Source organism: Micropterus dolomieu, linkage group LG14 (assembly GCF_021292245.1).
Source record: "Micropterus dolomieu isolate WLL.071019.BEF.003 ecotype Adirondacks linkage group LG14, ASM2129224v1, whole genome shotgun sequence".
Classification (NCBI taxonomy): domain Eukaryota; kingdom Metazoa; phylum Chordata; class Actinopteri; order Centrarchiformes; family Centrarchidae; genus Micropterus; species Micropterus dolomieu.
Genome location: NC_060163.1, coordinates 27,479,128 through 27,493,038, shown reverse-complemented (window position 1 = coordinate 27,493,038; position 13,911 = coordinate 27,479,128). Strand labels below are relative to the sequence as shown.

At 47.1% G+C, this 13,911-nt stretch overlaps 1 protein-coding gene and 1 pseudogene across 1 annotated transcript; one reads left to right on the top strand and one right to left on the bottom strand.

The window, feature by feature from the left end:
• Positions 1-464: 464 nt before the first annotated feature.
• LOC123983067 (protein phosphatase 1 regulatory subunit 3C-B-like) lies at positions 465-8,723 on the top strand. Its single transcript, XM_046069192.1, has 3 exons — positions 465-631; positions 1,114-1,565; positions 6,452-8,723. The coding sequence occupies exons 1-3, from the start codon at positions 618-620 to the stop codon at positions 7,036-7,038; spliced, it is 1,053 nt and encodes a 350-aa protein (XP_045925148.1). The 5' UTR covers positions 465-617; the 3' UTR covers positions 7,039-8,723.
• Positions 8,724-12,701: 3,978 nt separating this feature from the next.
• Positions 12,702-13,911, bottom strand: part of LOC123983568 — a 10,982-nt pseudogene continuing 9,772 nt past the window's right edge.

Below are 13,911 nucleotides of genomic sequence, written 5' to 3'. Positions count from 1 at the left end.
CCCACAAATCCCAGACTTTTTTTTTAATGTATTATTTAAGTTTTATAGTTTCTTTACTTTATCTGTTACAGTAGTGAACTGTGACGTCAGTTTGCTTCATTTTTAATGACCTGCTGATGGTGGCGTTGCTCCACCCTCCTGTCCTTTTGGAAGAATTCCTGATGTATCTGTTATTCGATTATTTATTTACGCTTTTCTTGTATTGAATCTTCTGTTAACATGAGAAGCTTTAAAGCTTTTGTCATGTTAATTCGTTTTTATACGTTTTTAATTTTCTACAAACTTTTCTTCTGGACGGACCTTCCTGTCAGTCTGATCTCAGGGCCGAAAATCCCTCCTCTACAGGACAGGCTCCGCCCCGCTGTTACGTCACGGCTAGGCTGCGCCGTCTTAGTTTTGGCTCCTCTGTGATTGGCTGAGAGAGTGAGCAGCTGACGGTTCAAGGAACCTCCCCCTCCCTGTCGGGGGCGTGTCGGAGCGCGCGACACGGCGGCCTGTCGGCTGATATGGCTGCAGCGTGAAAGTATCAGAAAGTAGCGGCAGCAGAAGAAACGGAACCAGCCCGCGGTCCGGGTTCGTGCTGGACTGGAGCGGTTCTACTGAGACAGGAACTTTCAATGAACTGCACCAGGTGAGTCCGGCTGCGTTATCAAACTGCGCCACAGCAGCTTCCGGTCTGTCACCTGTCCGTCAGAACTGACCTCAGAGCAGCATGTTTTATACTGCGTTACAACCACATCACTGTGACATTACTGCAGTACTGTGTGTACTTGTACTGCGTGGTTTGTAATGTGCTGTTTAATTCTACTCTTCTTTTGTGTAAAATACTTTCTGTGTATCTGTACTGCTGCTCCATCACTGATCTCCAACAAACTGACCTGAGAGCAGTGAAACTACTGCACTCTACTGAAAGTACTGCAGTACTCAGTATTTTGTATTTGGTAGCTTTTAGAGGTCAGAAGCAGCTGCTGCTGTGACACCAGGACAGGTGAAAGTCCTGACGGCCAATCGGAGCGCAGCGTGTGACAGGTGACCTGGAGCGCAGGTTACCATGGTGATGTTCCTGAACGCAGACCTCAGGTGAGCCGTTACCTGTCGTGTCTCTCTCCCCAGGGCCCTCCAGGTGCTGAGCCCTCGCCCCGGGGGTCCGTCTCCCATCATGCCCGTGGACATGGCCCTGAGGATCTGCCTGGCCAGCTCTCCTCCTCTGCGCTCCTTCCTCACTGACCACGACAGCCGCTGCTCCCCGTCAGCAGCCGCCGCGTGCGAGCGCTGCGAGCCGCTGCGACCCTGTCTGTCCTCCGGCCGCTGCCACCACGCCTTCGGCAACGACGTGGCCACGGCAAACGCCACCTCCACGGGCGCGAGCGCAGAGACGTGCGGCGGCCCGGCGTGGCCGAGGAGGACGAGGAAGAAGAGCGTGGTGTTTGCAGACTCTCGGGGCCTCGCGCTCGCCACCGTCCACGTCTTCAACGAGGCCGAGGACGACGCGCTGACCGAGCTGCAGTTCCACCTGACGGAGATAGAGGGCGCCACCGCCGGACCGCACCTGGGAGGAAACAAAGGTGATTCATTAGTCCTTAGCAGAATATTCTGAACGTGTGCAGGTCACAGAGAGGAAAGTGAAGCGGGTCATCGCGCTGTCACGGGGAAGATGGCGTGCGGCAGTTTCTGTGGCGCCGCCCGCCTCATTGACGGCGTTCGCCACGATACGTCGCCGTAATCTAGAACAGAGAGAAAGCGTTAACAAGGTGCTGTTCACTGCGTCAACCTTTATTCATAAAACACATTTCAAACAATTAAAAATGAAAAGAGGCCAAAAGATTAACGACATTTAAGCACAAGTTCCCTAAACAGACTCAAGAATAAAGACGATCTGCCAATCAGGGGGTTTGTTCCACTTCACACCTCCTGAGCCACAGCCGCCACTCTAAAGTGTTCTCCCGGCGCCTGTAGGTCCATAGACGTAGAAAAGGCGTCTGTCAGAGGTTTCCACCCCAACGCCTCGTCATATTCATGGAAAGGAGAATCATCAGATATACGATGGAGTCATTGTTCATATTTTGAGTCTTAAGTGGAAAATGTTCCTACCAAATACATCCCACTATAGAAAATATGATCTGATCATGAGTGAAACAGTGAAATGCATGTTTTTCTTGCCTGAGTTGCTTGTTACGTGATGCATCCTGTTTTAACTAAACACGTTGTTAAGCTGCGTTTGGCGGAACTTTAAAACTCCTCCATGTTTGCGGCCGAAGTCACACGGAGCTCACTTTTGAAGAAAGGCTCCTCCGTCGTGCAGCAGAGGCCGTTCAGACCTTCAGCAGGCAGCGCTGATGCTCACTGAGCGCCGGAGGGATCAACCACGTGGACCCTGGCAGGAAAAACATATCTCCTCAACATCAGGCCCGGACGCATCATGCTGGTGAAAGGTCAGAAGCTAAGGGATATAAATCCATGAACATATTTATTTTACCATTACAGACTACACGGAGATGCAATACAGAAAAAACGTGATATTTTCATCCTCGCCTGGTAAAAAAGCTCTATTTTAATGCAATAAAGCATCAAATCCATCATATGGTCGATTATAATGCACCTGGAACACAACTGTAACTGTAAATCTGTTATTACACAATCTTTCAAAAATATAGCAGGCGATGTTCCACGTTTTGGCCATATTTACTGTTTATATGTTCACTTTTATCGGGAGTGGTCTCCAAAACATTATTTCTCTCCACACGACCACGTTCCAGATAACATAAAGCTTCCAAAATATTGATAAAAACAGTCAATATATGTGGCCTAAAGCACGCCGCCTCCGAAGCAAACTCTACTTCAATCTGACGGCCGCTGTTTTCCCAGAGAACAGCGATATCTGCTCGCCTGACAGCGACATGAGAAAAGTGACCAGAGCTGGACGGACAGCTGATGACTCAGAGTCTGCCTCACCTTTCCCTGCCCTCTAAGAAATATCTCACACAGTACTGAAAGTCATACCTTGGGGATTTCTAAGTACCCGATCTACCGTGACCCTGTGTGGCCGCCCAAGACAGTGACAGAAATCAGTTTCTAAAAACTCTCAGCAAGTTAAAACCCTCAAAATAAAAGATCATCAGGAGACAGTCGGAGAAAACAGCTGAGCGAAGATGAAGTCCTGACCACATCAGAGATCAGCAAGTCATTTAAACCCAGAAGGCTGAGCATCAGATCTCGAGTGTTCTTTGTAACCAACAGTGAGAGGTTATCGATCCTGCGGGTCCCATGATGTGACGTTAAGTCTCGAGCGTCAAATCTGATTTTATCTGAAACGCACTGCGCACGCACACACTGTCTGTAAGGTCACGTTAAACATGTAGATAGGGTTAATTTAATCATCTCTGTCCTCAGTCTCTCATCCCCTGTGTTTTGTACAAGCACAGCTAACGCTAGCTTGGCATTAGCCAGATGTCTGTCTGCAGCACAGACTGGTCTGTAGTCTTAAAAACAAACCAGCCGCTCCTCCTCCTACCTGCTAACGTTACCTGCAGCCAGGAGAGAGGAGGAGGGACTGATGCAGACTGATGTTGTTCTTTCTAAACAGTTACTTTGCCGTTGTAAACATTAATGTTGCTGCTCAAGAAACAACATTTAGCTGGATTTAAAATAAAACCAACCAGGCAGTTAATATGCACACTTCAGTATGTCATCTCAATATATAACGTTATCGCACATTGAATATTGTCCTCATACCGTGCAGCCGGCCTCAGGCCCGTTGGGGCTGGTCTCACCAAATAACCGTCCCTAAATAATAGTAAAGAATGGGATCGTTAAGCAGTCTCAGTAACGGCATCAGTATCAATAAAAATGAACGATCTCCATCCCTAAACGGTGAGAAGCCGGACTAATGTGAAATCCGCCAAACCTTTAGTTTTGTAAGCAGCTCTGAGCAGGAGAGCCAGCTGTTACAGGAGGACAACGTAGGGACAGATCGAAAGTGTAAGTTTGGTCCTTGGCTCACGCTGACAGTCAAATCAAACCTCTCTGACGTGGCGATGTGGTCACATGACAGACTTGATTTAATCTGGAGAGAAACTCTCTGACTGTTCAACGTGATCAATGGAGTTTGACGCTAAATCCAGCAGCAGATCTGATGTGGATCAAGACAGACCTTTCAGATCACCGTCCTCTCAGGTCCTCTTGTAGGAACTTTAAGCCTGACTGGGCGGGAGCCAATCACAGACAGCTATTATTTCAGTAATCAGTATTCTACAGATTATTCCATCGGATAAGAAATCCTTCAGCTCGGCGCCCTCGGTACCAGAATCAGCTGTGTAACTCAGAACGACCCAAACTCACAGACTAACCAGTCGGTTTCTACGTTTCCGGCTAAGAACAGAGCCTCACCTTCGCTAGCCTACATCTCAGCTAGCAGCCTTGATTTAAATGCTAACGTTAGCTTGTTTGGGGTCTGCTCAGTGGACTGGATGCGTAAACCGGGGCTGTTTCTCAGTCTGCGTTCTTGTCTGTTCTTGTGAAACGTCATAAGTCGCAGTACTGTTCCAATTCAAAAGTCCGCTTCTAGCCAAGTACAGTCAAATACCCGGATGTGTTACCGTGTTACTGTGTGTCACCGAGCCTGCATCGTGGTGACTTGTGTGGACTTCCAGATATCCCAGAATGCATTTCGCCGCCAAAAAGCGGAAATGTTGGACGAGAAAACTCAGAACTGTAACTTATAATACTGCTGTTCTTGCGTCACATATAGTAGAATCATGTTGTCTTCTAGGGCTGCAACGATTGGTCGACGTAATCGACAACGTTGACTATAAAAATGTCATTGTCGACGCGTCTGTTTCAGGAGAGACCGCAGTCGTCTTTTAGGACCATTTCTGGTTCATTTCTAACTGCAGTGCACCACAGGAAGTGCTGGGGGCAGCACTGCCTCCACTGTCGGCCATGACTGTAAGACTGCTCACGAAGAAGAAGCTTTCATGCAGCGATAACGTTCGGAAAAAAACAGCAGAACGGCTTTTTGTTTTTACAAGTTCACTATTTAATCACTAAATACACTTTTGGGTGGTTTTGAGTCCAGAAATCAACTGTGTAAGACTGGAATATTGGCAGTTTCACCAAAGTTGATGGCGAATCGAAAATGTGCTCAAACGTTTTCGGGGTTGAGAGGCTCCACAAGCGGCCGCGAGGTTAGCGGCGGCAGCCGGCCGGTCCCGCCCACAGAGCGCCCTGGTCGCAGTTACTCAGACCGCAGCAGCAGCAACAACAACAGAGGAACGGCCACAACTGTGAGATAACTTGACTGTTCGTACCGCTTTTATTCTGTCGTTACTATCTGAGTAATGGTTTAACATTTAAGAGTAAATCAACAAGTGTTTCCTATACGTTCATTTATTTGTGGCGGCCCGCCACAGTATCAGCGCTGACCGCCACATGCTGACCGATTTTTTTTTTAAAAATTTATTTTTTTACTAGGCCTATTTAAAATCGTATTTGATTGCAGATCAGCGCCGCAACGCATTCTCTCCCCCTCTCTCTCTCGAACACCGCAGCACAACGCTGGCGATGTCGGAGACCGAGCTTTCAAAAAGTTAGTAATGGTTTATGGTTCTGGCTCGTGATGCAGCCTACAGAACATTCCCCACTTATCAACCCTATAATCACTTTTAAACTACAGTCCAGCAGTATGAAAGGGGCTGTTGCTTTATTGTTCTAAATAGACATTGTTAGTGTGCAGTTGTGGTTTTAGTACTTGCTTTTTTTTTTTTTATATAGTTCCAAAGCAAAAATCTTTGTTAACCAGTTAAAAGTTTTAAAGTTAAAGTAAATCAGTGAATTATAGGTCGAGGCTACGACGTCTTCTTCCCTGGCGCTGATACTGGTGTTCATTCTGATTAGTAAACCTCGTTAGCTTAACGGTAATGTTAGCTTGTTAGTCTGTGTGTTGGAGATCAGTGATTCACCTGAAAGATATTTAACTACTTAAATGGTTTAATTAGGGTTAGGGGGAGACAAAAATAATCGGGACTGGTCGACTAATCGAATCAATAATTAATTAACAGATTAGTCGAATATGAAAATAATCATTAGGTTGAGCCTATTGTCTTGTCCACAGCGTGAGCGCGTTGTGCGACAGTAATAATCGTCGAAACAGTGAGCTGTATATAGTGATGTGGATTAAACGGAGCATCTGTGCTTTTTAGTTGTTTGATTTTCTCGATGAAACGTTTCAGCCCTACTGACAACCCTGTCCCTGTCTCGGATAGGTTGCTACCTTTGACCCCTGATGCTGATGTCAACAACCAGAACCAGAGCGACTCTGGTGTCTCATTGATTCTGTAATCTGAACTAACCCAAGATGGAGCTGCACCAAAGGCTGTAATCTGAAAGCTCTTGGACCCCGACATTAATGTATTTATATACAAACTGACCCCTTTCCCTTATGTTCCTCTTCCAGACACTGCAGATTGTGGTTCAGGCCTGGTTCTGCTCTTCACCCCGCCGGCTGCAGACTATCTGGACCTGAGGAACAGGCTCAAAGCCCAACGGGTTTGTCTGGAGACCTGCTCTGTCCAGGACCGTCTGCTCTCAGGCACTGTTCAGGTCCGAAACCTATGCTTTGACAAGTCTGTCTCAGTCCGGATCACCTTTGACTCGTGGCGCTCCTTCCAGGATGTTGCATGTCTGTACCTGAACAACGTCTACGGCTGCCCCGACACCGACACCTTCTCCTTCTCTGTCTCAGTACCGGAGGTTCTCCAACCCTCCAACAGAGTGGAGTTCTGCATTAAGTACCAGACTCCAGACCAAACATTCTGGGATAACAACCACGGGAACAACTACCAGCTGTCGTTGGCAGATCCAAACGGCAGCCTGACTTGGCTCGCCGAGAGTCCCGCCGGGCCGGAGATTCAGAGAGACAGCGGCGGAGAGAAGAGGGAAGATATGGAGTTTGATCCCTTTGGAAGTCCCAGGACGTCAGCGGGGATCTTCCCTGAGTGGCAGAGCTGGGGCTGTGTGGAGACCAGCGCCCCCTACTGGTGAGACCACCACAGGACATGTTTTTGTATGTAGCATTCTGTGATTTGGTTCCCAAGATGTAAGAGATTCACAGGACCCTCACATGAGCACTGCCACATTATGTCCCCTGGAGGTGATCCAGACCTGTTGGCAGGACACACTTCTTCATTTGAGTCACTTTAGCTGTCCTAACATGAGTCTGCCTGGCCAGAGGGTGGAAGGACAACAGCCAATTCAACATCAGGTAGTCAGAAGGTCTCTGCCCAACAGTGGCCTAAATCGGCACCCCAACAAACAAATCCTGCTGCACTCTAAGAGTCAGACCCGGCTCACATCTGGTCCTGCTGTGCCCGGAACACAGCCACTGGTGGCCTGGCTGAATACCTGGGATGGCCTGATGGGAACTATTTAAAAAGTTCCAAAGGGATTTGGAGGTGCTTTGCCAAGCGCCAGAGAGCCGGACGTGTTTAAATATGCAAGTATGACGACGAAACAGAGAAGCAAAAAAATATTCAGAGAATCAGGAGTCAGAAAGACGTTTTTTAAAGCATCCAAAGATTTGGTAACTTTCAAAAGGATCCACAAGGTGACCTGTAAGGCTTTTGAAGTCTCACACAGACTCAGAAGTGCTTTCTTAAAACCTCAAAGATCCACAAGGGGTTCAAGGCCTTAAACGTGTTTCAAAACAAGGCTTCATTATAATTTGTAAAACATTCAGCTCCGTGTGGCTCCACAAGGCTCCAGTCATCATACGCTTTTCACAGGAGTTTTAAATGCACGTAACCAAAATTAAACATCGCACGTCTTCGTGTTCTTCAGCATCATAGTTGAGTAACCAAGTCCTGTTTTTGACAACTCAGCAACACGAGAATGGTTGAAGGAGGATTTCTAAACTTTCAGGTCCAAGGACGTGACAGCCTCCTCCGCGATTTGAGATCTCATTTCCTGCATTTTCACGTGAGGACCGCTCTTCAGTCCCCCTTCGTTTTCACCATGAAAGCAGATTCATCATTCTCAACAGAAACCTCTCAGGATGACTTTAAGTCCTCAAACACTGTGTTCAAAAGACTCCTGAAACCAGTCCCACAAAGGAAAAATTGCACTTTTATGAATTTTAGCTGTTGACTAACTACCGAAAACCTGTTGCGCTTGACTTTGGATTAAGGTTGTGACACAGTGTTGGATCCTGTTTGCATTTTAAACCTCAATGCCTTCAGTCGCAGTTCACCTTTGATTCAGTTCAAGGATCTTTGACTTCCAGGCCCTAGCATGAAAACCTAGCCTGAGCCTTGAGCAGGGCTCAATCTAATTGTCTGGACTTCCCTGAACTTGCAGACTTCCAGAGGTGGATTATAGCGTCAAGGTCTCAGCATTCCTTGAGATCTGATGACTGTCACACCTGCCGTAGACTTTTCCTGATGACTGTAAAGACATCAGACAAATGGTAAGACCAGTGTCCATGAGGGCTTAAGCCTGATTCATACTTCACTATCAAATCTACGCGTACCCTGTAGCCTACACCAACGGTCTGCAATAGGCGGCCCGCGGGCCACAACTGGCCCGTCAGCAATGGCCCACGGCCAGACTGCTTTGATCGCAGAAAAATAAAAAATAAACTGATGGCGGCTGAAATAGATCTCAGTGATGACCACTACAGTTACTCACATAATCACTTCCTCCTAAGTGATTGTACCTCCAAAATAAAAGCGCGAGAACGTTTTTTGCAGCAATGCTTAATGTCGAGTTTGAGAGCTTTTACTTTGAAAAGTTCTGAAGGACATTCAACTCTGGCCTGCTTGACACACCTCTGAAAAAGCCGTCAGTAAACGTGTGATTTGATTCCCCTGAATTTCCTCAGGGATATGAAAATTAGCATCCATGGGTTTATGAGTGCAGACCAAACGCCAGGATGCGCACTGCAGCACATGCTTTATTGTGAGCACCTACTGAGCTAAACGTGCACGAGTATCTAAGAATTTCAAATAGTTTGACCATGTTGACCTGACGCGCATCTCCCCAAAAATGTAACTACCCCATTGCAGCGTCGCGGACCTAAAGAACTGACCGGTCGGCTCGGTAGCATCATTTCCTCCAGGCCCCCGGGAAGTGCTCCCTGTTTTCAGACGGCCAGTCCAGCAGCTTTTTTGCCCTTATTCAAATAAGGGCAGGGCTAAACCGGAAGTCGGCTGGCTCGGCCGGCAGAAGTCAGCACAATTTTACGATTTAACTAGCGTTTTAGTGGTTAGCTGCAGAACGCCATCGACTCGACGCAGAAGTATAAATCAGGCTTCAGTTTGCAAGTCCAGAGGGGGGGCATTTGAATTCAGCCCAACTGAAAAGTCCTTTAGAAGTTCGGGAGAAATGTTTGTACCCTGAAGACCTCCAGTTCATATCTGACACCATAAGCAGTTCCTCCTAATTCAAATGTCAGACTCTAAGGAATCTGACTTTAATGTTTAATTCGTTGACAGAGGCCAACATTGGCATTCCCCCGGGCCCCAGACCCTCAGGGGCCCAAAGGCTCCAGATTTACACTCTGGGTTATTTGTGCAGATGTGTATCCACTACTGAAGGACATGATAAACTGAATTATAGGGAACTTCTGGTGTTATGACCTGAACGTGAGGCATTTGACAAACTAATCACTGACTAATACGGAGACATTCCACAGACACAGGGGGCCAGCAGGGGCCCACAGTTTGTTTTGTTGGTAGGTGGTTTAATCCAGCCCTGTTTGTGAGGAATGTGTTGAAACCACTTCTTACACTCGCTGCCTCGGTTTCATTTATTAAGCGGATTTCGCTCCAGCGCAGGTGAACGCAGATCTTGAACATCTTGAAGGCAGCTGGTTTGGCAGGTTGTCCAGGAAGTAGATTTGCAGTTAGCTACAGTAGCTAATCTAAGCTAAGGAGCTAACTTCTGTGTCCAGTTACACTCAGATGAGTTTCTGAAGGTTATTTGGACAGCTGTCGGAGACTTGTGCTGTTTTACTTGAGTTAGCATCAGCCAGAATCAGAATACACGCGACTATCAGAAAAAATACCAGAAATTTATTGGTCCAGTGTTTGGGTTCTGGGGGTCCATTCAGCTTACACAGCGACGTCACGTTGTCCCTGCTCTTACCATTTCCTGAACCATGAATGCATCATGAAGACGACTGTAAGAGAAGTCTGAAAGGTTCTTTGTTTTTCGTCCTGGTGGCCTGAAAGACTCTAGTTAGCATGTGGCTAACGAATCTGCTGAAGAGGTATTTGTGTTCCCCTGGTAACGGGTACTTAATGAGATCCAGGATTTTAGTCTCCTCCTGTTGTCCTGGTACGGAGAGGTAAACCTGCACTTCCTGTTAGCTCATGTAGCCATAAAAGCCTTCACTTCCAGTGCTCTTACCCAGCGTGTGTGTGTGTAGCATGTGACAGGAAGTGGCTGAAGGGAAACGGAAAGTGAAACTGGGAGTTCATGTCGTCGACCTGCAGCATTGTTTTCTGTGTCAGAACTGAGCTGTTTGATGAGCGGTTGCTGGAGGCCTCGTGCTGCCTTCAGGTCACGTCAGATTTATTGTAAATACCAGCTGTAGACCTGAAAACACACCTGGTGCCTTGTGGTGATGATGACGGGGAGGGGGGGGGCACCTCGCGTGTCCGAACACGTCAGAGCACATTTTTAACCACAGATTCTAGGTGTAAACAGCTAAATTCCCGTCTAAAAAACTCTGCCGTCACTGTTGGTATGAAATGCATTCTGGGATACAACAGACCGACAGCTAGCAGCATAAAACCTGTCACTCAAAGAGGCCACGCCCCCAATAAGGCTAAATATAATTTAAATTAGTTATAAAACCTGTTGTCACGAAGGAAAAACTGATCTTTACACTCTAAACATGTTTCTGCTGTAAGGTCAGCCACTTACCGTGGACTCCCTTTGGAGCCCCAATGGCCACCCGATGAATTGCACTTCCTGCTGACTTCATTCTGACATGACCTGAACGCAACATTGTAGATAGCCACCAGTCAGCGTTAGCTTGTGCTAACTTAATGGATATGATAAATGGCATTTAAATTGCCTAGCCAGCGAGCTAGCTGCCTGCTAGCAGTAGCATTTTTTACTGTAAGGCTGTATGGTAAAGTGTAATGTAAAGACGATGTCATGGCGTCCTGCTGAAGCAGGAAGTGATGTAAGCAGGAAGTGAATGACTGTTCCTTTTGTGTGTGTCCTTTCAGAATAAAAGTAATGTTTATAGTGTTTAAAGCTCTTTTGTTTTTCTTTAGCACATCAAAAAACTCACTTTAGTTGCCAGCGGTTGAGACATTAACGGCTGTGTGATGTTATTTTGAGGGGACAGCAGATTTACACTGTTACACAAGCTGCACGCTCACTACATTCATTTCTTCAGTGTTGTCACATGAAAAGATGGAATCAGATATTTACAGACATGTGAGCGGTGGACTCACTTTGTGAGATACTGTGTGTGTATAGATGCATTTGTAATGAGTGTGTAATATTGGGGTGAAGGTTCTGTGCAGCGTTGAGCTTCTCAGTGAGTTTCAGCAGCAGAGCTCAGACTGATCAGAGCTGACAGAGCGGCAGAGACAGACATGATTAACATTCTTCTCTTTATCTCTCACATTAACGTCCAGCCGACTGAATCTTCTCTGAACGCACGAGGAGACCAGGAAGCAGAGTTACTCCGGCGCTCGCAGAGAGAACGCAAACGAGCAGAACACGTTTAACCACCGTAATGTCTCCATCATGGGGTGGGCGGGTCCAGTTCGTCAGACGCCAAAACACTTCATACCGTCACAACTGAGACAGCGGCAAAAGTCTGAACCCGTGGAACATTAATAACTCGTTCACAGAGACCAAGGAGAACAAATACTGTAAATACAAGTACTTCCTGTTCTGCCCTGAGTAGTGTCTACAGGTGTTCATCCATACGACCCCAACAGCCATCTTTAATGTCGTGACTTTACTGAAAAAGCAGAGTGGATAAAGGTTCGTGGTTGCAGCAGTGTTGGTCACTCTCTAAACAGAACAGGTCTTTAAAATCTAATTAGTTTATCAAAGTAATGTAACTTACTACATGTAATGTTTCCAGCTGTTTGACTGGCAGACGGGTGGAGAACCAATCAGAAGCCTCAGCTCACCTTCAAACGCTGATCACACATAAATCATGCAAAGCAACAACAGGAACATTTTCCAACATCCAGCCGAGCTTTTTTACAGGAAATGCTCAGATGTGATCATGAACATTTCCATAAGTCATTACATCACGTAAGTAAACGCCTCTCTCAGACTGCCTCTGAGTCGCTGTGGCTGTGAACGGATTCTGTAAACTTTATTGTAATGAGATTTAGATTTTAATAATTTAGACTTCGAGAGTCTGCACACAAGTGCCACGTGTTAAAAAGTTGTGTCAGCAGCTGTGTGGACGGATCCTGCTGGACGTCCCGTTCAGACGCCGAGTGTCATAAATCACTAAGCCTTCGGCTGACAGGCGTCCAGGTCAGACTCTTTCCAGTCACGGATTACACCGTTATGTAACAGGAAGTGACCTGAGCCCACACGCACGTTACTGCTCTGTTCCTCTGGTGTCGCTGCAGTCAAATCTCACATGTGACATCATTGATCATCAGAAAGAATCGGGGGCTTCGTAGCGCTCTCAGACACTTTATTCACCAGGCTCATCTCACGCTGCTGATGCAGACAGACGGGGTTACATAAAGACCTGACTGTTGTGTAACTGAAAGGATCCTGAGCTGCAGCCTGCAGCGCCCCCTGCTGCTCACACTCAGCATCATCAGGCCAGGAAAAGGGGAAGGACATTAAACCAAATAAAAAGAAGTAAAATACCAACAGTTTGTTATAGGCTTCACTTTTGAGATCAACAAAGTCTTCTGTGTGAATATGGACACACGGATGCTGCTTCAGCAGTAAAAAGGACTGGAAGTCAACAGTGCCCCCTGCAGGGCAGCAGACATCTCTGCACCCTGTAAGCCTTGTTTGGTCTATTCATCGTTTGTAGTTTGTCTGAATATACATCTGATTGGACCTTCCTCGTGCCTGACTGGCATCAGCTGCAGCTGGATTTTTTAACAATATATTGTAAGTGAACCGTTGCAACGTCCCTTCGGGGGTTAATGAAGTGCTGCCTGGAAAGAAGTCTGAGAAAATGTTTCTACTTGTCAGCTGATTTATTCCCTCAGTAAACACTTTCCTGATGAGTTTCTGGTCTCAGTCGCTAGTTTCAAGTCTTCTTCAACACAGCGTGATGTTCATTTAGTAAATTATGGTCCCATTTAGAGGAGACCAGGAAGCAGGGGAGGCTTCAGTGCGGGGCTACCTCCTGGTTCAAGATAGTGACATTTGTCTTATTCGAACCTGATTTTAATGAATGAAAGAAATCACAACATGCAGGCGGGAAGCAGCTGATCGAGGACAGAAGACAGATTTCATCACTTTCAGCTGCTCAGATGTTTCAGGAGAAAAAGTGTCTTCATCATCAGAAGCCTCGAAGTGGCGAGCGGCGAAGCGCCAATCTGTAACGCCGTCTGTGACATCACTTCCTGTCGTTCTCTTCGATGAGGAGAGTCTTTGTTTCATTCTGCCAGTTCAACACCCCGTCCAGAGGACAGCGTCCATCCTGACAGAGACAGATCAGTCAGAGACAGACGGCAGCGTCACTGAGAGTCATCACGTCATCACACCGTCGTCACCACGTCATCACACCGTCGTCACCACACCGTCGTCACCACACGGTCGTCACCACACGGTCGTACCACGTCACCACACGGTCGTCACCACACGGTCGTACCACGTCACCACACGGTCGTCACCACACGGTCGTCACCACACGGTCGTCACCACGTCACCACACGGTCGTCACCACACGGTCGTCACCAC